The 22,319-nt window shown below is 46.5% G+C and overlaps 1 protein-coding gene across 2 annotated transcripts in view; it reads right to left on the bottom strand.

Annotated features, from left to right (window-relative positions):
• Positions 1–17,029, bottom strand: part of GCKR (glucokinase regulator) — a 28,547-nt gene extending 11,518 nt beyond the window's left edge. For both annotated transcript variants that reach the window (XM_048507646.1, XM_048507636.1), the window contains exons 1-6: positions 16,956–17,029; positions 11,931–12,086; positions 10,840–10,908; positions 9,857–9,925; positions 2,359–2,432; positions 2,067–2,133 (exon numbers count right to left, since the gene is read on the bottom strand). In XM_048507646.1, the coding sequence (XP_048363603.1) occupies positions 2,067–2,133; positions 2,359–2,432; positions 9,857–9,925; positions 10,840–10,908; positions 11,931–12,086; positions 16,956–17,015 (495 nt within the window). In that variant the 5' untranslated portion in view covers positions 17,016–17,029. The remainder of the gene's footprint in view (positions 1–2,066; positions 2,134–2,358; positions 2,433–9,856; positions 9,926–10,839; positions 10,909–11,930; positions 12,087–16,955) is intronic.
• Between the last annotated feature and the right edge of the window lie 5,290 nt (positions 17,030–22,319).

Below are 22,319 nucleotides of genomic sequence, written 5' to 3' on the forward strand. Positions count from 1 at the left end.
GAGAACTGTGACTAGCCCAAGGTCACCCAGCAGGCTTCATGTAGAGGAACAGAGAAACAAACCCAATTCACCAAATTAGAGTCCACCACCAGGGGGATATCTACTCAAGATGACTCCCAGGACAAGCACTGCCCAGCACTGAACTGCGCACCCCACCAACTCCATGTGGAGTTCAGGGGGCGGGGGCAGGGAGCATAGTTTAAGACTGGGATTGGCCAGCTCAGCTTTAAACTGCAGATTCCACCTCCAAAGCTTGCAATTTAAAGCAGGCTCTGCCCTGGCTGGGTCCAGTTTTATCCTGCTGGCTCCACTTCCAAAGCTCCACCTCCAAAGATGCATAGGCAGGATAAAGCTGGACCCACCCAGGGCAGAGCCTGCAGTTCAAAGTCATGGCTCATGTGCAGGAGTGGGGATTGAACTTGATTCTCCAGATTAGAATGAGAAAAGGGAGCAGTGTGTACATCACTCCTTGCTGCAAGAAAGCATCTGCCTGCCTTTCTTGTCTCTCCACCACATTCCAGGGACAGAGCACCCACCATTTTTGCTGCACAGGGTGGTGGGAAAGTGAGCATGGAACTCCCTGACACTTAAATCTCCATCATTGTGTTGTGTACCTGGTGGGTGGTATGGTAAGCAATCCTACATATTATTACTGGGAATGTTAAGGCAATGATCACATGAAAACTGCCTTATGCTGAATCAGATCTTTGGTTCATCAAAGGCAATATTGTCACAACCTGCGGCTCTCCAGGTGTTCATGGACTACAAATCCCATCAGCCCCTGATGGGAATTGTAGTCCATGAACATCTGGAGAGCCACAGGTTGCAGACCCCTGGTCTACTCAGACTGGCAGCAGCTCTCCAGGGTCACAAGCAGAAATCATATACAACATCGACTTTCTGATCCTTTTTTTAAAAAAAAATTGGAGCTGTCGGGGGTTGAACCTGGGATTTAGATGCTCCACCAACTGAGCCACAGCCTCTCCTAACCATTTTTCCCTGTCAAGTCTCAGGCCACTTCCGCACATGCAGAATAATGCACTTTCAATCCACTTTCACAAATTATTTGCAAGTGGATTTTGCTACTTTGCACAGTAAAATCCAGCTGCAAAGTGCATTGAAAGTGGATTGAAAGTGAATTATTCTGTATGTGTGGAAGGGGACACAGCTAAGTTATGTCAACCCCATAGGGTTTTCAAAGCAAGAGATGTTCAGAGACAGGTTGCCAATTGCCTGGCTCTGCATAGCGACTCTGGTATTCCTTAGTGGTCTCATATCAAACACTAACCAAGGTCAACCCTGCTTAACTTCCAAGATCTGATGAGGTCGAGTTAACCTGGGCTATCCTGGTCAGTGTAGGCTGCTCTTCTACTATTTGCACAATTTGTGCATAGTAACTTTGGCCCAATTACTTCTGCCTTTCTGAAAACAGGTCTTTGCTTGTTGGGGCCTTGAGCGCTACATAGCTTTACAGTGCGGATCTGGTCTATTCTGCCTGGGGAAGGCAGTAGGCATCCATGAGGTTACCATCAGGGTTCTCTTGGTCAGAATCTGCACATCAGACAGGCTTATCTGTATGCCACTTCTAGGGATCAGGACTAGTAAGGTCTAGATGCTGGTAGGCCACACTTTGCCTTACACACACAATTCATCTCAACAGTCTTCAGAGGTGGGATCCAGCAGGTTCTCACAGGTTCCCGAGAGTAGGTTACTAATTATTTGTGTGTGCTGAGAGGGGGTTACTAATTGGTGATTTTGCCATATGATTTTTGCCTTAGTTACTCCCCTCCTCTCAGCAGTAGCGCACAGAACTTGAAGCAGTCTAGCAGGAGGTGCACCGGCGTGCGTGGCAGCCTGTGCCTGCGTGCATTTGTTTCCTGCCCAAGGTCCGGCGCAGCGGCTGCGTCCTTGCCAAAGCCCAGCCCAGGAATGCCCCACCCCTGGAATGCCCGGCCATGCCCCCATCGTGCCCCGCCCAGCCCCATTGGCGCTATGCCACAGTTTGAATCCCACCACCATGGGAACCTGTTACTAAAATTTTTGGATCCCACCACTGACAGTCTTACCTTGTTCAGATCTTCTATGCCCAGGAGCGCACTGTCCTCCGTCCCCTCATGTGATGCTACAAGAGCCCTATGAGAAAAAGGTGGTTGTGAGGGCTTTTATTACGATCCCTCAGATGTGGAATTCCACAGCCAAGAACCCCGTCAACCCCATCACACACAAAATGGAATCCCTTATTCAGCTGGCAGGGCCACATCCTCAAATGGGGGTACCACAGACTCCACATACTGAATTAGCAACCCCCAACCACCAAAGTGACCATTTTTCTCAGCCCCCATTGCGAAACACTCTCACCTGTCTCCCCCAGCAATGATGTATGTATATTGTGGTGGCTGCCCCAGGCCCTTCAGAAGCTTGTTAAAGGACACCTGGGAGAGAAAGTAGACAGACAATGAGAAGCCCAGCTACACTTCCCACAATACTAGAACCAGGGGGCATTCATTGAAAATGCTAGGGGGAAGAATTAGGACTAATAAAAGGAAACACTTCTTCACGCAACGTGTGATTGGTGTTTGGAATATGCTGCCACAGGTGGTGGTGATGGCCACTAACCTGGATAGCTTTAAAAGGGGCTTGGACAGATTTATGGAGGAGAAGTCGATCTATGGCTACCAATCTTGATCCTTCTTGATCTGAGATTGCAAATGCCTTAGCAGACCAGGTGCTCGGGAACAGCAGCAGCAGAAGGCCATTGCTTTCACATTCTGCATGTGAGCTCCCAAAGGGACCTGGTGGGCCACTGCGAGTAGCAGAGTGCTGGACTAGATGGACTCTGGTCTGATCCAGCAGGCTAGTTCTTATGTTCTTATGTACTCCCCTGACTAAGAGGCTACAATTCAAAATGTTTTCATGGAAGGTAGCAATTCTCTGGCAGCTCCCTACACTCCTGTACACTCATCTTGTCTTTCAAGAATGTATTTAGATAAATATTTACACCCCACCTTTCTTTCATGGCTCAAAATGGCTTACAAATCCAATTTTTGAATGTACAGAAAGGCATTTTCCCAGCACATTTTTTGTGAAGGCAATAAACCACTGACACTACCACCGGCTGACCTTTCACTAATGCAAAGGTAACTTACACAGCCAGGGCGTTGTAGGGGTCACAGTGTTGGACTAGGACTGAGGACAGTTTGGTTCAGCTCCCTAATCTGCCACAAAGTTTACTCTGAAGACTTAGGCCAGTCATTTTCTCTGAGCTATTGTAACCCCCATGCCCAGAATGGGTTGGCCCAGAATGGGTTGACCCAGTAAGGGGGTGGAGACTCAGAGCAGCAGAAAGGCTGAAAGAGCTCTTTGCAGAAGACAAGGCTACCAGACTCGGACCTTGATCTCTATAAGCCCTTAACACCTTGTTAAGGGTTTTCTTTTGTGGTTGTAATGGGTGAGAGTTCTCCTGGAGACCTTCATCATGTTGCAACCTGTTCATCAAGCCCTTGGAGTCTTCAGGAGCCAGCCAACTTGCAAAGAAGAATTTGGACTTGGCAATATCAGTAGACTGTAAATAGAAGGACTTGAAATGCAACCTGAACAGGACCTTGAATTGTAATGTTAAATGTTGATGTTTAATGTTATTTGTAAAGAGAAGTAAACTGTTTTGTTTAAATTTGGTTCTTTGCAACTCCTTCCTAGTACTGCCCCACAGAACCCACAAGCTGAGGTTACACTATCTTGCAGGATTGTGTGAAAAAATGGAGGAGAAGGGAACAATGTATGCCTCCCGTGGAGGAAGGGCACAGTAATAATCAATGCATAAATAAATGATAAAACTGCACCAATAATTGATGATTCTAATGGGACCCTTGAAGAGTTTCAATTACAGAGAGCAAATAATTGATGGATTTGTCAAACTACAGCTTTCAGGAGCATAAAATAAAGGCATGGGAAATCAGACGTAATGTTGTTTTGTGGATTTGCAGATAAAAAAGTTATTACTCCCTTTTGAGGGAATTATAGTTGATGAAAAAAGAACTTGAAAATGCCACGGTTTGATAAAATATTGTGGAAGGGTGCAAGTAAAAGTGATATCACGGGTTTATGCCTAATAAAGGTTTACTGTACTGTACTGATATCACGGGATGAGACCTGCGGCAATATATCAGTTTTTGAGATCTGGTGATTTCAGTATTGTTTTTGCATTATAATGATTGAAAGAAGAATGCTATAGTGCAAGGATCTGCAACCTGTGGCTCTCCAGATGTCCATGGACTACAATTCCCATCAGCCACTGCCAGCATGGCCAATTTGCTGGCAGGGGCTGATGGGAATTGTAGTCCATGGACAACTGGAAAGCCACTGGTTGCAGACCCCTGCTTAGGAGCAATGATGATGTAGCATAGTGTACAAAAATGATTGCATAAAATCTGAGGTAATTTCAGCCTTCTAAGTTGACAAAACTGGAAATCAGTTTATTAGGTAGCAGAAGAGGACAGATCCATTAACTGGCATGGAAGACAGTTCCAAAACTACGTCCAGTGCAGAATACTTCTGCAAGAAGCCTCCATAGGATGGGCTGCCATGACAATGTTGACTTAGTGGTACTTCAATTGCATAGGCTTCCAATTTGTTTATGGGTTCATTTCTAAATGCTAGTTTGGACCTTCAGGGCCCTACATGGACTGGCTCCAGAGTTCTCAAAGGACCATCTCCACTTGTATTAACCAGCCTGAAATGCGTGCTTAGATGGGACATGTGATCCATTTGACAGCTGGACACCCTCCCAGTGCCGTGTGTAACCAGTGCAGGTGCATAACCAAGCAACGTGTGCAAAGACTGATATGGTAATGGGTAATCGGATTGGCACCTGGTTTGTATGCATTAGTAGACATAGTCCACGGTGAAGGAGTTTGGAAATAGCTGTGTCTCATGGAGCACTCTGGTGGTGCTAGTAAATAAACGGATCTGAACGGGTGATCAGGTCTTGCAGTTCCCGGTTTGCCCTTGCACCCCTAAGGCGGTCCCATGTAAGCTGGCTTGCTTCCGACAGGTTATGGGCCCAGATTCTGCCCTTTAACTCTCGAGTAGCTGTTTTGCTGTTGCAAGGGAATAGTTCCCGCTGCACCATGGCTGCTTCTTTGCTTGCCTATCTTCGGAAAGGCTGACAGAGTACAAATCCATGTGACCTGGGTGTCTTGGAAGACGAAAGCCCATCTCCATGGAGGGATTCTGTGGATCTTGTGTCAGCCCCTACCCGCTGCAGCCTCCAAGGCTGGAGATAAGATTGAGGATGGGCAAGAGCATCCATCATCCTGGCAGAAAGCCCCCAACCGCTCTATATCAAAGATGCAGCTGGGCCTGGCCTGGAATGCTGGAACCTACTCCAGAGGCCTACCAGCGTGAGTCTGCTTGGAGGGAAGTCCTACTTCACAAGACAGTTGCACTACCTCAGGCTAATGGAAGGCGGACTCCGGCCTCTGATAACCTACAGAAAATGCAACGCTATTCTCTGAGCTGGCTGATCGTGGTCTGTTCTTGCTGAGGGACTCCTGCCATAAAGCCTACTCCGCTGACTTGGGCTGCTGATCTATCTGGTGGGAGTCAGCTGGTCAGCAGCCTCCCAGACAGTCATGGATGCCACCTTGACTCTGACCACGCCACCTCGGGTTGCTGGACTTGTTACAGAGGGAATTCCAGGCCGCTTGCCGAGCCCCAGAGGGGAAACAACTCCTGAGAGTCTGCCCTCACGCGGGCTCCGCTGCCTGTGCCACCAGGCGCCACCGCGTGGAGCTCCCGGGCCACTTAGCCAGAGCATGGAAAGTGCTGGACTGGATCGGCTTCTTCCAAACAGACAAGAAGGGTCCTGGGAGAGGGACTCTGCCTTCCTTCACTCCGTTTCTTTGGTTTTCACGCGGTAACTGACAAGGACATTAAGAGATGGAACTTGGCTCCATTGACTTCTTGCCTGTTCTATGCACATCGGAACTGTGAGCACTTGTTTACAGAGGATCTACGTGATTCTGTGACATCAAACACGTAGTTTGGCAAACGGGACTCCAGTCCTGTGGAGAAGCAAGGAACAGCTTATCGGCTCCGCTTTGTAAGGGATTAAGCATTAAAACAACCTTTATGCTCTGTCTGGGATTTCCTCTGTTTGGCTCACGCCGCTAAAATGACGGATGGGTAAGGTTGTTACTATTGATCAAACATGTACAATATCTAAAAACGTTGTGTGCGTAAGGGAAATTGTTAAATGGCTTGTATTTATTTAGAATACAGTGATAATGGTACCGTCTGTATGTCTGAGAAGGTAGCAAACCGTGTCGCGTCTAATGTTCCTCCCCGCGACCAATGCATCTTACTATTAATGCATCGCGGGTAGTTTGGATACAAGGAACTTCAGAGCACTAGCCAACCTAGGGCAAAAGGGTCTGAAGGTAAAACCCTGCAAAGTTTTTTTGGAGAGGCTCTGTGTGTGGTAGAACCAAAGTGAAGGCGATCCTTCAACCGCTAGAAGTACTCCAGAGGAGTCTGTCCGTCCAATTCTAACCAATCATATGGATCTCAGCAGGACTGCTCCTCAACCTGGGGCCAGGGGAAAAGCTGGCAACGTAATGGTTCTCCTGTGTGACGACTTTTAGTAGGTGCGCTAATTTTACCTTTCCTAAAGTCGATATTGAGGTATCGCAAAGTTCAAGAACTGGGTGGAAATGATAGAGAAGGAGCTGGGCTGAAGGATTCGCGCGGTAGACGGATAGGGGAGAATGGACAGGTAATCAATTTCAGTCTCTGGCTGGAAAGTAAGGGGAATCCAACACCGCAAAACGAATCCTTATCGGGAGCTCCATGAGGAACGCGATCGGAAAGAAAATAGCCAATTTTAAAAAATATGAAAGAAAGTATGCTTGTTAGATGCTGATTTGCCAGAATAATTTGGGTAGAAGCAATAAATACAGCCACATATGTGCTGAACAGAATGTGGTCTTCTGTAGTGAAACAAAACTCGCTTTTCCTGTTGTATAAAAAATCCTGACTTGTCAAAATATGAGGATTTTGGTAGGTTTCATGTGTTGGTGCCACCTACAGCAGAGAAAGACAGGTGACCCATGGCAACCTGACCTTTGCTGGTTTCTTGAAACCACTGGACGCAAAGGGGATTTCTGCTTTCATCATTTTGGACGGGTTGTCATCTCCGGAGTGCTAATTTTGTTAAGCATGCTAACTGGGAGAAAATCCACCTAAAACACAGAAGGCGTTACTCTCCTATCAATTGAGCCTGAAATAGTTAATGGACAGTATTTGCCAGCCGCTGTTCAAGGTCAGCGCCAGAGAGTGTGTGAAACGTCCGAGAAATAAACAAACCGTCTCCCCAGTGAAGATCAGAAGGGGAGGAGGTGGAAATCTAACTATCCCCGCATCCAAAAGGATAAACAAGGGTGTACCCTACACCTGACCGGGTACGGGTCACAGCCAGAATGCTCTATGTGTGTCAGACTCTGCTCTTGAACCATTCCTCCCATGCAGAGATTTTATCTCCTCTACCGAAGAAAGAGAGGGCTGGGAGGGAAGCTATGGAGGTGGAAACATAGCACCCTGTTAAACAAAATGCGGGTTTGTGGGCAACTGCACCCCCCGGCCAGAAAAAATAATCGCCCTAAGGGTATTTGCAGAGAAAAAAACTAAGCTGCCCGGTTAAGCCAGGCTGGATTTATAAGGCAAGAATTGTTGCCTGGCTCAAAAACCGGAGGGAGGAGAAAGGGCCCTCCCTACAGCCAGACCTACAGAGTCTCTTTACTGGTCTGTCCCGTTCTAGCTAAGCAAATATGATGCTGAGGTGGCATGCCGCATTTCCTGGATTTTCAAATGTGCTTTACCCAATGCCCACCTAAGGCAAACGTCTATATGGTTTCTGCTGGTTGGTGAAGGCTGGCGACCCAAACATGGTTTATAAGCTGCAGCGCTCCCCTGTATCGCCTTGATCCAATCTGGGGAGGAACTGGTACCGCTGCTTAGATGCAAACTGAAAGAGGTGGTTTTATCAGACTCTCCGGCTGATGCCTGTGCAGAGGTCAAGCATCAGGATAGAGAAACTAAGTACTGGTGTATGCTGATGATATTTGTGTATGTACTAAGACTGACCAGCAGGAAAACATCTACAAAGAACCTTGCAGTGGAACCTTGTGTGGAAAAGATCTAGGTGAAATAAATCCCACTACCTAGGTGGCAGTATGACATTAAACAAGTAGTGAATCAAGGCTTCTCTCATGTGCCAGAAGAAGAAAAATAGCTTAAGTAGTCAAGAAAGCTGGAGTTAGATCAAGAGGAGAACTACAAGTACACCGGATGACTGTAGAGTCTTGTAAAGGATCCGATACAGAAACTGCAGGATCCAGAACTATACAGGTCTCTATTAGGAAGCTTACTTCATCGCGAACTGGACGCCACCTTCGACCTGGCTTCTTTGGCCAGTATTGCTACCGGCTACGCTGCTAAGCCAACGCGAAAGGACTGGATATATCTGACCTGTGATAATGACATCCGAATGGTAACTGGCTGAACTTGGATTTCACTGGGTCAGCAGAGAAACAGAGTAACGCGGTTTTCAGTGCAACAACAGATAACGCCTCTTTGGTTGACGGTGAGAAATCCAAAAAAAAAGCTGCACAGGGCTCAGTGACTTATGCCAATGTACCAGTATCCTGGCAGTCCCATAGACAGACCCTAGTTAAATTGGATCCGGTTGAGGTTGAGGTTCTGTGCCATCTCTGGAAACATCTAACTGATCTGGTTGGAAAGCATTGTTACTGGGAGTTAGGGGAAGAGTACAACAGCCAATCCCCGTGGTTAGGAGGATTCAGACAGCCATTCATCTAGCAGAGACAGAGAATCTAAAGGCTAGAACTAAGTACATAGGGCGAAATATGAACACAGGTAACGCAGGAACTTGGTAAGCAATGTGGGTCTACTAAGCTGCATGTGGATTCAAGCAAGTCAATGTAGCTGACGCTCTAACCAAGCCTACTGCTAAAGAAAAGTATGTACTTTTAAGCGTGAGCAAACTGAATGTACCCGTCCGTATCCAATGTGGTAATATGTAAATGTCCACAAACCGACTAAGGTGCTGGAAACATGTGCTTAGATGGGACATGATCTATCTGACAGCTGGACACCCTCCCGCTGCAAAATCCAAAGCAGTGCATAACCAAGTAACGCAGCAAAAGACTGATATGGTACGGGCGTAATTGATTGGCACCTGTCTGTGGCATTAGTAGACACAGTCCACTCCAGTGGAAGGCTGATTTGGAACAAAATGTCTCATGGAGCACTCTTGCGGTGGTTAAAATAAACGGATCTGAACGGGTGACTGCGTCTCGTGTCCTTGTTTGTCTTGGCACCCCCCTGCTGCGTCCCCACTGTAAGCCACTAAGCTCATGTTGAAGTCTGTATGGGTGATACCTTTTGGCAACAAATGACCTGATTGTTGGTTAGGGATGCCGGCTTCAGGTTAGGAAATACCTGGAGATTTTGGGACTGGGGCATGAGGAGGGTGGGATTTGGGGAGGGGAGGGACCTTGGTGGGAATTAATGCCATACAATCCACCTTCTAAAATGGCCATTTTCTTCAGGGGAACCGATCTCTGTCGCCTGGAGATCCACTGTAACAGCAAGAGATCTCCATCCATCACCTGCCAGTTGGTAACTCTATCTTCTAGAGGTTGTACAAATTACCCTTGGTAGCTCCCCATGTACATTGGAGACCCCTAGTACAGTCTATTTTAAGGCACTTTTTAAAAGCCTGTTATTTACAGACACAGGAGGGAGGAGGGGAAAGAGGTGAAAAAAGGGGGGAACTTACAGCCATGAAGAATGCCAGCCGGCCAGAAGCGCCACCACCACTCAGGACAATGAGGGTGTTGTCTGGTTCCTGCGGAAGGAAGAGAAGAAAGGGTGAATGGAGGCCAACCTCCTTCCCTGGTCCAATCTTGACACCTGGATCCTTTGCACAAACTCTGCACAAAGCACTGTTAAAGAGGGACTCCCCACCCACATTCAATCCCAGTCCACTGGGCTTGCTGTCAAGGAAACTGCTGCCTCGCCTCTGGGGCGTGTCCTGCCTCACCTCTGGGGTGTGTCCTGCCTTCTCAGGTGTGTCCTACCCTGCCTCTGGGGCGTGTCCTGCCCTATCCTGCCCTGGCCACTTGCCATTGTCTACAAATGGCAGACATTTTGTACATCGTCTGCCAAAATGCACAAGCATTTGCAAAGTGTAAATGTGGAGGGGGGGCCTACTCCAGGTACCCACCAAGTATGTATTGCAAGGGGAGAATATAATGACCAAGCTCAGAGAGACAAGCTAGCCCTACAGCACAGAACAGAGCTTTGTGAATCCCTGCTGTCTCACTTAGCTCGCTGCCTCACAATCAGGACGCAGTCTCAATCAACCAAGCTTTTTCAATCATGGGAGAAATAAATAAAGAATTTAAAAATGACCTTCGTTCTGTTCTTTCCACTGTATGAAAAAAAAAATCCCATCAGACCACCATCAGCCTAAAAGTGGAAAGTGGAATAAGCAGATAGAAGATAGATGTTGGCAAATCACTCCGTGAAGAGCTCAGTTTGTGTGGATGCTGCGATCAGTGCAGAACAGGGTACAGGGCAAGAGTACAGAAGCTGGACTTCCCTGATTAAGAGACAGACTAAACTCACCAAACTTTGAATTTAAGAACTCTGTTGGGGAAAGGAGGCGCATTCAATTACAGTGGCTGCAAAAACTTTGCTGGGCCTAGCCTGTGTACTGTGTGCACTGGATCTAGCACTGTGTACATCCACCTACCATACCTTCAGCATCTCTTGCACTTTTGCAATGATGTCCATCATGGTCTTCAGTACTGAGTCACTGTACAGCCTCTGAGGAAGACACAATAAAGACCTGAGCACCTTATGTCTCAACATTGAGCTCACCCTGATTTCAGGCCCAGGCCAGAGGTTGTTAACGAAGCACACTGAAGGGACACAGATACCTTAACGAAACCTCTATGCCTGATGGAGTTCAGATAGATCTCTCTCTGGTTCAGGGTATAGGATTGTGGGGATAGGATGGTGTCTTACAAAAAAAAGAACTCACACAATAGGGCTTCTACCTAACATTGCCTACCTTCACGTGCAGTTCGGTGATCTCCGTGAATCACAACTGAGCTCTAGACTGGAGAGATCAGTCCCACTGGAGAAAATGACTGCTTTGGAGGGTGGAATCTATGACATTATACCAATGGCGTAGCGCCTTCGGGATAGGGTGGCACAACGCCCCAGGTACACGCTGCAGTGGGGACATGACCAGGACATTCCGGGGTGGAGGCGGGCGGCACCAAGGCAGGGGCACAAGGCATGCACGTCCATGCCCTGGACACAGTTTCCCCTCACTCTGCCCCTGCATTATATCCTGCTGGGGTCCCTCCCCTCCCCAAACACTGCTCTCTCCAGGTGCCTCACCCTAATATCAAACAATTTCTCGACCCAGTACTGACAACCCTCCTTTCACCTTTTCAACATAGGAAAGACCCACAAATCTGTATAAGCTGGGGTGCCACAAATTGAAACTAATCCACAGTGTATCAGCTCTGCCAGATGATGAGCCAACTTCAATTGAAGAAATTCCTGGAGATGGGAGGGGGGCTGTGGAGGGTGGAGTTTGGGGAGAGGAGGGAGCTGAACAGGGCTGTGATGCCATAGAGTTTATCCTCCAAAGTTGCCTTTATCTCCAGAGGAAGTTGGAAGTGATCTTTACAGGAACTCCAGGGGGATTGCAGGCTGGCAAACCTGGACACGTTACAGGATTCCAAGAAAAGGCGGTCTAAACTTGCTCAAGATCTAAGCAGTGGATCACATCCTGATCCTCCCTCTGGCATGGGGTGCTTGGCAGGAAGAGTTACCTTATAGTTGACCAAGGCCTCATCCTCTTCCTGGAAGATCTCAGCATCACAGTCCTTAAGGAGCTGGACAATCTGTGCAGGGTCAGCTTTGTCGATTTCTCGTGTGATGGGGTTTGACTTCTCTGTGATCGGCAGGGCTGCCTCGTAACCGGCCAACTAGAAGACAAAAGGCTTTAAAGTCACAGGTGGATCAGGGCCTGAGGAAAGTACTGGGCAGAAGGATGGCGCACAACAGCAGTTAGCTTGCCCTTGCCGAAACAACATGCCAAGCTTCAGACAACTCCAAACAATCATGTTTACCACTTGAAATGGCAGTCCCTGAAATTTTTGTCCACAGCATTTTGCATCGGGTGCCACATCTAAATCTCCAGTACCAATCCAGAGATCCACCTAACTTGGAGTGTGTGGTGTGGTGAGGCAGAGTTGGGTGAAGACTCCTCATAGAATTCAGCCCAGCCTGCACCCAGCCACTGAAGGGGTATGGTAGGGTTGTATGGTGTATGTCTGTCTAAACACAAGTGCCATTGGGTCCATGAGCAGAGGTGGCTATGAAAGCTGGTGTGACATAGCAGTCAGTGAGTCAGACTAAGATCGAGAAGATCCTGACTCTGTCATTACACTTGCTGAATAACTCTTGATCAGTCACTTTTTCTCAGCCTAAACGACCTCACAGAGTTGTTGAAGATAAAATGAGGCATAGAAAGCTGTTGTTCTTGGAGGAGACGAGGGTGAAAATATGCTAGACAGTGTGTGAACCTTCTAATTCAAAAGATATCACCACTTTGGCCCCTTCTGCACATGCAAAGTGCATTGAAAGTGGATTGAAAGTGCATTATTCCACATGTGCAGAAGGGGCCTTAAGTTGAATGGTTGTTGACATTAACTGCCAAGAAAGAGGGGGGTGGTAGAATTTGGATTCCTGTCATCTGCAAAGAATACATTTCTGTGTGCTTTTTGGTACTAACAAATGGAGTAAAATAGAAACCCAGTGATATGGGGAGAATCCCTTAAAAATAACTCACAAAGCAACCCTATCATAAAAGACCTGGTGTAGCATTTAAATGAGCCAGAGTTCAACCTTTGCTACTCTTAAAGCCTGGTCTGAAGCACTTCAGAGAGGAAGGGTTTGCCTGGCTTTCAAAGAGCTGGTTTGGCTGTTAGCCATGGGGAGGAGGGCACTCTCGGGTGATTTCAGGGCCCAACAACATGATGTCCCCCCCCCCCCCATGTCATCCTGCAGTCTATGCAACCAAATATGTATTGTGAGTTCTGTGCAAGGAACTTAATCTTTGGCCCAGATAGGCCTGATTTAGATCAGGAGGAGGACCACACCATTTTAGTGATCTGAAAAGGTTTCAGGGGGCTTATTTAGATTAGATTTTAAATTAGATGTTAATCTGTTTTTACTGTATTTATTTGCAATATATGTTGGAAGTCACCTTGATACCATGAGGGAAAGGGTGGCACATAACACAAATAAATTGCCCCTGCCCCATTGGGGGCCCCATGTACTCTAACGAGCTATCATTTCCTCACTGGGGCAAATAACAACCCAGGGCCACTTCTCTAGGGGAAAAAACACCTTTATTATTTTAAAATTATTTGTTTGTATATAGCTGTAATTGGCCTACCTTACAGAGCTGGGGATGTTTCGTCTGGAGAAGCAAAGGTTAAGGGGGGGACATGATAGTTATGTTTAAATATTTGAAGGGATATTATGTCGAAGAGGGAGCTAGCTTGTTTCCTGCTGCCTCAGAGACCAGGACACGGAGTAATGGATTCAAGGTGCAGGAAAAGAGATTCCATCTAAACATTAGGAAGAACTTTCTGACCGTCAGAGCTGTTTGACAGTGGAATTCACTGCGTCCGAGAGTGGTGGGAAAAAACCCTTCTTTGGAGGTTTTTACACAGAGGCTGGATGATCAATATGTCAGGAGTGCTTTGATTTTGTGATTATGTGTTTCTGCATGGCTGGGCTTGATGGTCCTTGTGGTCTTGTTACCACTGGAGAAATGAGTCTCTTCCAAATCTATGGCAGATTCTGCAGATGGCTGTAAATACAGCAGTGTGAAAACGTGTGTGCAAAGGTTTGCTACCCATTTCTCACAACTGCTTGGCCACACCACTGTTTTTGGCCCATGCGGAATCCACCTATGATTCTATTTCAGCATTCGAAGGGGCGTATCTACACCCAAGACTGAATCTGGGGCGCACCAGCACCTTCACCAAACGATGATGGCCGGACTCATTGGGAGAAGGTGTGCCAGTTAATCTGGTAGAACATTAGGATCACTGCAGCTAATAATAGTAATAGTCATGCCAATTATGAAAGCAGCAAAATCAGGCCACTCAAAGACAAGTTGGGACTTTCTGTTTACTCTGGGAACTTTCCCCAGGTATCTAGGAAAATAGGAGTTTGTACATTAACCCATGCCACAGAGTAGTAAGCTGCAATACTGCATTCAGAACTCTGCTCCCAGTTTGATCCTGATAGTTTCAGTTAGCTGGCTCGAGGTTGACTCCGCCTTCCACCCTTCTGAGGTTGGTGAAAATAGTACCCAGCTGGAGGTAACTGGGGAAGGCAATGGCAAACCACACCATGAATATAGTTTGCTTAGTAAATGTCATGATGTGATGTTAGCCCTTGGGTCAGTAATGACCTGGTGCTTGCGCAGGAAACTACTTTTACCTTGACATTAATCCAAAGGAAAAGAAGACTGTCTCCCCACCCCCACCACACACAAAGCAATCTAATAAGGACAGAGCAGGCAACAGGAGGAATATTTTTTTAGCACTGAGAGTCACTTAAAGGCAAAAGAAAATACAGGAAACGGGGAGAATTACCCTGCTCCTGCTCTTGAATATTTACAGTACCCTGCAGGGGATTTCCAAATTGTCTTTCCCACCCTCCTGGGATTCCTCTGAAGCTTTCAGATTTAAGGCTTGTGATATAGACATAGGCTGGTATTATAGGAGAGTAAAACATTCCCTCCAGCAAGACCAGGTGACTAGCAGTTTGGGTATGCACGCGCGTGTGTGTGTGTGTGTGTGTGTGTGTGTGTGTGTGTGTGTGTGTGTGTGTGTGTGTGTGACATTTCATTTTCAGTTTTAAGCACTCAGTTTTGCAGGGTCAGTTCAGAGATGCTGCAGCATCCTTCCTTTGGGGGTTTCTGCTTTGAATATGTGAAGAAGACCTCCAAGCTTGTTTAAGTTTTGGGCAGAGCAAGGGAGGCGTTAGCTGCTTCCAAAACAGCAATTCCACATTACTTTCACTGCTGCTGCAAATCGTGTGCATTAGTGACAGAGCTTACACACATGGGAGTATTTTGCACACTTTGCTCTTTTCTTTAGACATTTCCCTTCCAGACATGCTCCATAATTAATCCAAATTACAGTTGGGGAGGAGGTCATTGTGCTGCTGTAAGTGGACTTCATTGGGTCCCCCCCTTTTGTTATTTCTCTTTATATGTTCCCTATAGGTTTGCAGGGAGTGACCCTTATGGCACTCCAGATGTTATGGGCTACAATTCCCATCAGCCCCTGCCAGCATGGCCAATTGGCCATGCTGGCAGGGGCTGATGGGAATTGTAGTTCATAACATCTGGAGTGCCAAAGGTTCGCCACCACTGCCCTATAGCATTATAAGTGGAAATAGATCATATAGTGCGATAGCACAATAGCAGTTCCCATTTTTTAAAACTGCATTGGCACAGCATGAGATAATGTTGGGGAAATAGCACCCAGGAGAGGCTAGTGATGGGGAAATGAAGTAAGCACAACTTTTGTACTCTATTCATTCCTGACAGACTCAGAGTGCTAATGCAATACTGTATTTTCCCACAAAGGCTGGTTTAGGAAAGAGTGTAGTGTGGACAGTGAACATGTGGGAAGAGGACACTTGGGATAGGTTGTATGGATGGTCACAAACAGAAGCGCTCCAGTTTGGAAGCCAAAATGGAGAAAAAACATTCCATGCAGAAGCAACCAGTTGTCTTTCATGTTCTGTAGAATCAGATTCCAATTGTCCTCTACATAGCTATGCCCAAACTCACATAGCCCATCGATGACAGTGCTCCGTAACCTCGAGACACATCACTATTGATTCCACTTGTTCCTTTACAATTTTTGTTGGATTCTTATACTGCCAATTCAATGTAAAATGAAGGGGCGCCTTTAAGACTAGCTGAATTTATCCCAGTATAAGCTTTCATGAGTTCAACTTCATTTCCTTGGATATATAAAAAGGAATTAACGAGAAAGACATTCAATGAGAAACCAATAGACAGATAGCTAATCTAATGAAACGTTGTTTATGAAATTCCCATAGTGTAAAAGTATGAAAGGTAATACTCCTTGCATGCACAGGCAAAATAACTGCAAAAGGAAAGCAATTCCAGATTAACTTCTAGGCAATGGTTTGATAGACATATGCCAAAACAAAGAGGCCTTCTACAGAGTCAGGCCATTCATTGGTTCATCTATTGTCTACTTTGACTGGCTGCCACTCTCCAAGGTCTTGGGCAAAGGAAGGTCATCATTTGAACTGGATATGCGCCCAAAGTTACATTTGAGGCTCTCTTCTGAATGCAAAACATATGCTTTCCTACAGACTGAAAGCCCCTCACACGGACGACAGATGGTCCTTCAGACAGGTACATGGGACGCAGGACTAATACCACCATCTTCAATACACTTACTTGGAAGGACTGTCAAAATAAACTAAGACTTGTTTCCAATTAAACATACCCCTCTACGATTATGTCATAAGGCCCTGTTTTGGGAAGCAGTGATCTTTCCTATATATGGCGGTAAACCACTCCCAATAGATCATCCTCACAGACTGGCAACAAGTGGCTCCCATTTACCAGAGCAATGCTGACCGAGCTCCCACTTCCCTTCATATCACACTGTTCCCATTTTGCCCTTTGCGGACGCAGTCGGCCAGTCAGTCTGAGACATGCTGGTTTGTGGTCTCCAGTGGCAGGCATGAGCCAGCCCCCCTTAAGCCTCTCCTTTTGCTCTTACCTCCCATTTGCCGGGGTCTGGTGTGTCAATAACATGAGAATATTTCTTGGTGCCCCTCATACTAGTTCGTGGCCAAGTGCAGCTCTGAGCTCCAAAAGGCTGCCTTTGCCCTAGCCTTATCAGGTCTCTGCAGTAATGATTAATCCTTCGCAGTTAAATTTCAAGCTCCTCTGTCTTTCTACAGCCCACTGGTGGGCAGAAGTCCTTTATTTATCTCCAATGGGGACCCAAACTCTGCCCTTACCAGATCCCAGAGGACACAGCTGCCTGGTTGCGTCATTCCTGGTTTTCCTAGAGGAAACGGACACGCAGGGCACAGCCGCGCAGCCGCACTCCATAACACATCCATAAAGGAGAGTGTGGAAAAGCTGTAGGCTGAAAGAGAATGGGAGGCTTCCCACGCAGCTGTTTGAGTCTCTGGGTCCGGCAGGTGGCAATACACCTACTTCTCCTTTGAAACCCCCCCCCCCCCCCATCTCAGGATTCCAGATGCTGGAGAGATCGAGTAGCCAGGGATCGGAAGCCCAGGACAAGATTGGCAAAAGGATTTTAAATGCCAACAACTGGCAAAAAGCAGAATTGGGGGACTGGAATTTACAGGTCTCCAACATGTGGCGTCCTCTTGTTTTGCTCGTTGGCTTGGTTTATCTCAGTCAAAGCTGGTAAGACAGACACGCTTCACAGGGCTCCTCTCATAAAGGCAGAGCTGACCACTATACATCTGCTTGTGTGAGAGCTGAGGGCAGATATGCTGCTCAAATGCAGCGCCCATCATCTACCCATGGGTGCCCGCCCTCGAGCCTGGGACAGACAGCAAAACAAGTTTGTTTGCACCAGGTCAGGGTCAAGGGCCATCACATGATGGTGGCATGTGTCCTCACCTTCTAGCGGATGTCAGAGTCAAGGACAGCACATGGCTGCTGTGCCTCAAATAGCAGCAGGGCTGGAACTGAGATTTCAGGGAAGGGGGAATGACTCAATGGTGAGTATTTATTTTGCATGCAGGAGGTCCCAAGTTCCATCCCGGGCACCTTCAGTTAAAAGAGTAGGAAAGACTTGAGAGACCCTGTAGAGTCAAGTAGACTGTGCAGGCTTTAATAGACAACTAGTTTTACTCAGTGTAAGGCAGTTTCGTGTGCTGTGCTCACATGTAATACGCATCCCAATTACACAGTCCAGCTCCTTGCAGGAGTGCGGGAAGATCATGGCTTGGATCTTGTGGAAAATGTTCATAGATGGAAAGAAGGTGATTTTTACAATTTCTCTTCCCACTGCAGATCTATGGCACACCCCCATGCTGCTGCAGAGGGGTCTTTTTTCCAGGAGAAACCCTTCATCGGGGGTGTCTTCGTTCGCTCACTGCTGCCCACTCATTGCTGAAATCACTGAAATCACTTCTTGTTGCCCTGCCAGCGGGTAATGTTACCGCCCAGGAAAATAGTCAAAATATTTTCCTGAAGTCAAGCTACATGGCTGCACTGGCTCCGTGTCGGGACGCAGAGACCTGTGTGGTTCAGAAGCCCCCTTAGAGTTGAATTTATGATTTGCCCGCTGTTTAGGATTTTAGTTTAACTAGGTTCCCCAGTTACCTTAAGATTTTGCTATTGTTAAGTTAGGAGATTCTTATGTGCTTGTATTGTATTGTTTTCCCTAATGTTTAAGTGTAGAAAAGTTATTTTGATATTTGTGCTAAAAGCAGTAGCCTGTAGAAGCTGATATTAAGGGACAAGGAAGTCAGCCCTGGAATGCAGCTCAGACCAACACCTAGCCCACTCCTTAGCGAGGACAAAGACCCCTTTGGATTTGCAAATTAAAATCTGCTGGAAGCACCCAAAGGTCCCAGCCGTTGGAGGACATACAGGGACCACCATTGGACAATTTGAACTCTCTTTTGTTGCGGAGTTGAGGTGTTGGAGCCTCAGGACATAACTGAAGGAAACAGCCATCTGATAAAGGAGATAGCTGGGTGTGGTAGCGAGCCCACCCAGATTCCCTGAATGGACCTTATCTGCTCTCCCTTCAGCACCATTGTGAGATCTTGTCGGAAGACATTTGACAGCGGGATTTCGTGATCCCATTCAAAAGTTGTAATTGTATCTTCCTTTTGTATTGTTGTTTTCTTATTGGTGTTTGGTAAGGGACTTGCCCCCTTACCTCCCCTTTCTACCTGCCCCTTTGCCCCTTTGATGTTTGTGAAAAAAAGTTCTTGCACTTGTTTGCAAGGTGCGATTCTCCTGCCTGAGCTGTGACTCTCACCTCCGAATAAAATCCTTTGCTTTGAAGAACGCCAGCTTCCTGCGCCTCATTACGTTGCTGAGCTGAAATCACTTATTGTTACCCGAGCCACAGCGGTAACAGTAACAGTTTCTAATTCTTATAACTAAATCATGCTTATTTATGCCCCTCTTTTTTTCCCCCGTGGAGACCCAGAGTCCATTATTACATTGTTCTCCCCATCAATGGTGTAGTGGTTAAGAGCAGGTGTGCTCTAATCTGGAGAACTGGGTTTGATTCCCCACTCTGCCACTTGAGCTTTGGAGGGTTATCTGGGGAACCAGATTAGCTTGTGCACTCCAACACATGCCAGCTGGGTGACCTTGGACCAGTCACAGCTCTTCAGAGCTGTTTCAGCCCCACCCACCTTATAGGGTGTTGTGGGAGAGGGGGGAAGGGAAAGGAGATTGTAAGCCCCCTTAACTCTTCTTACAGGAGAGAAACGTGGATATAAATCCAAACTCCTCTTCTTCATTTTTTCTCACAACAACAATCTTGTGAGGTGGATTAGATTTGAAAGAGTGTGAGGGGCTCAAAGTTACCTGATTGGATTGGAACTCAGTTGCCCCAGGTCCAAGTCTGACACTATCCCATGTCACCTCCAAACTTTATCGGTTTGCTAGCTGTCACCTTCACTGAAAAGTAAGCCCTTGCCGTGGTTGACAGCGCAGAGATTACTGTGCTGTTTCTGGGGTTGTCTCCGATGACTGTTTGGCCTGGCTGGCTCAACTGCCAGACTGTTATATGAACAGCTGGCTCAGCAGCCACACAGTTATGTGGACATTGCTTATGGAGCACTTATCCTGCCCATTTTAAAAGTACATGGGCTGTCAATTCATTTCCAAGCACAATTCAAATTGCTTCTTCTTACCCTGAAAGCCCTGAACAGTTTGAGATCAAGATACACACTCCTATGTGTGCCTCCCTGCAAAAGAATAGACTCACAAGTGGCTCCTGTTCTTTCAAATTGGTCCCTGGGAGTTTGGAAAACCTTTACTGCTGAGCACTTCATTTCTTCTGATGCTGGTTTCTGTTTTGTCTCATTTGAGAGTTGTAAAATGTTCTCACGATATTTTCTTCCTATTCAGGCAGCTATGTTTTCTTCATCCTTGATAACAACCTTTAGACTGAAGGGATTCAAGAAGCAGAATATGACAAGTAGGGGGGGACTATGAAACCCATGGGTGGGATGCCATCTCTCCCTTGTTGAGTGGGATCTCATCTCCCCCTCATGGGGGGAGGAAGCAGAGAGCCGGAGTGCCCGCCCCTGAAGCAGCCCGATAAATCTTCCAAGGTGGCAGTCCAACCCAGCAGCCGTTACCGGCATGTACTGCCGTGGCCTGGCCTGACAGCCAACCACACCATTCTACACAGATAATACTTTTCTATGAATCAGGGTGATTAAAACCTTTCAGGGGTATTTTTTCTGCATACCCTAAGTATGACTGTACCCCCATCAACAGATTTAAGTATCTGCAGAAAGGGGACATACTTTAAAATTAGATATATCGTTCTGAAAGGCTGAGAAATAATGTTCATAGCTAGTATGGTGTGGTTAGAATATCAGAAGGGGGAGAGGTTCCAGTTCCCATTCTGACACAAATGTGAGGTGCTGTCCTCCAGCTCTGTGTAGGTTGTGGCTCCACCCAGTGGAATAGCTTGCCAGAAGCGCTCTCTCTCTCTCTCTCTCTCTCTTTCTCTCTCTCTCTCTCTCACACACACACACACACACACACACACACACACACACACACACACACACCCCTAACATTCTACACAGTGTGCCAAATATGATTCACGAAGGCCTTTTTATAAAAACAGGGATCAGAATTCCAGCACAGGGAATCATAGAAATGTAGAGTAATACAGCTGGAAGGGGCCACAAAGGCCATCTAGTCCAACCCCCTGCTCAATGCAGGGTCAGCCTACAGCATCCTGGATGAGTTTTCGTCCAGGCATTGCTTGAAGACTGCCAGAGTCAGCCGATTCCACTGCTGAACTACTCTGACTGTAAAAAATATTTTTTGTAATATCCACCCGGTGCTTTTCCAAGGAAAAGTTCAATAGGGTCGTTTTATAAGGGAATGAGATTGCAGTTTGTTGTAGAGTCTATTATATTTACCCCCTTGCTTTTACTGCCATGTCACACCTTGGTCAGTTTTTGACTTGCATTGTTTTCTAATGCAGTAATTGTTATCCTGTTTATTGGACGCCCTGTACTGTTTAATTGCTTTCTACATTTTGTAATCTGCCATGGGTCTTAGTGAGAAAGGGAAGCTCTGCATGACGTGAATAAAGAAATATAAAATACTGTATCATTGCCCCTTCTGCACAACATCACTGAAAAAAATATGCAGCTTCCCAAATTGCCTTGGATCCATTCACAGCAATAATCCTCAAAGAAGCTGTGTGTGTACTCACAGACACTTGCACATTTGTAAACCATGACAAGCAGATGATTTTAGGTCAGTCGCAGGTAGGGTTTGACACAGAGGGTGGAAGAGGAAGAGGAAGGTGAGCATGGAGAGGTAGATTTGTGGCCTCTGCATAATGTGCAAAAATCACCAAGCAATACTACCTGTTACTTAGTAATGCCATATATTTATAAATGCTAAACATGAACTACAATATGTGTTCAGTGTTAACTGATATGAGGTTCCGGCTTTTTATGTTGGGATGGGGGAAAGGATTATAGATTAATTTTTTAAGTGGGTCCTAAAAAATAGTCATTTTGGGAGTTGGAGATCTGCTTCCTTATGTTATATTCAGAAATGGAATAAAAGTGATTAATTGGAAACTTTTTATATTGTTTCTAGAGGGAGATTATAGTGACCATTCCAACTTCTACCCAACTGCTTGCATTTTCCCTGCTTCCACCAGCATCACCCTTATAGGGTAACAAGGAAAGGGGAAGATCAGTGATGCTGTTTATAGACCTTGGTTGGGGGGCTGAGCTCTGTGCCAAAGTTTTTTGAGGTGAGGTGACCCTTGAAAGGAAACCAAGAGAAGACCAGGAATAAAAAAATGTGCCTCAGAAGAATCCACCCTTCTCTCTAGTAAGGTAAGGTGGGTGTCAATTATCTACTGCTT

The sequence above is a fragment of the Sphaerodactylus townsendi genome, linkage group LG01, assembly GCF_021028975.2.
Source record: "Sphaerodactylus townsendi isolate TG3544 linkage group LG01, MPM_Stown_v2.3, whole genome shotgun sequence".
Lineage (NCBI taxonomy): Eukaryota > Metazoa > Chordata > Lepidosauria > Squamata > Sphaerodactylidae > Sphaerodactylus > Sphaerodactylus townsendi.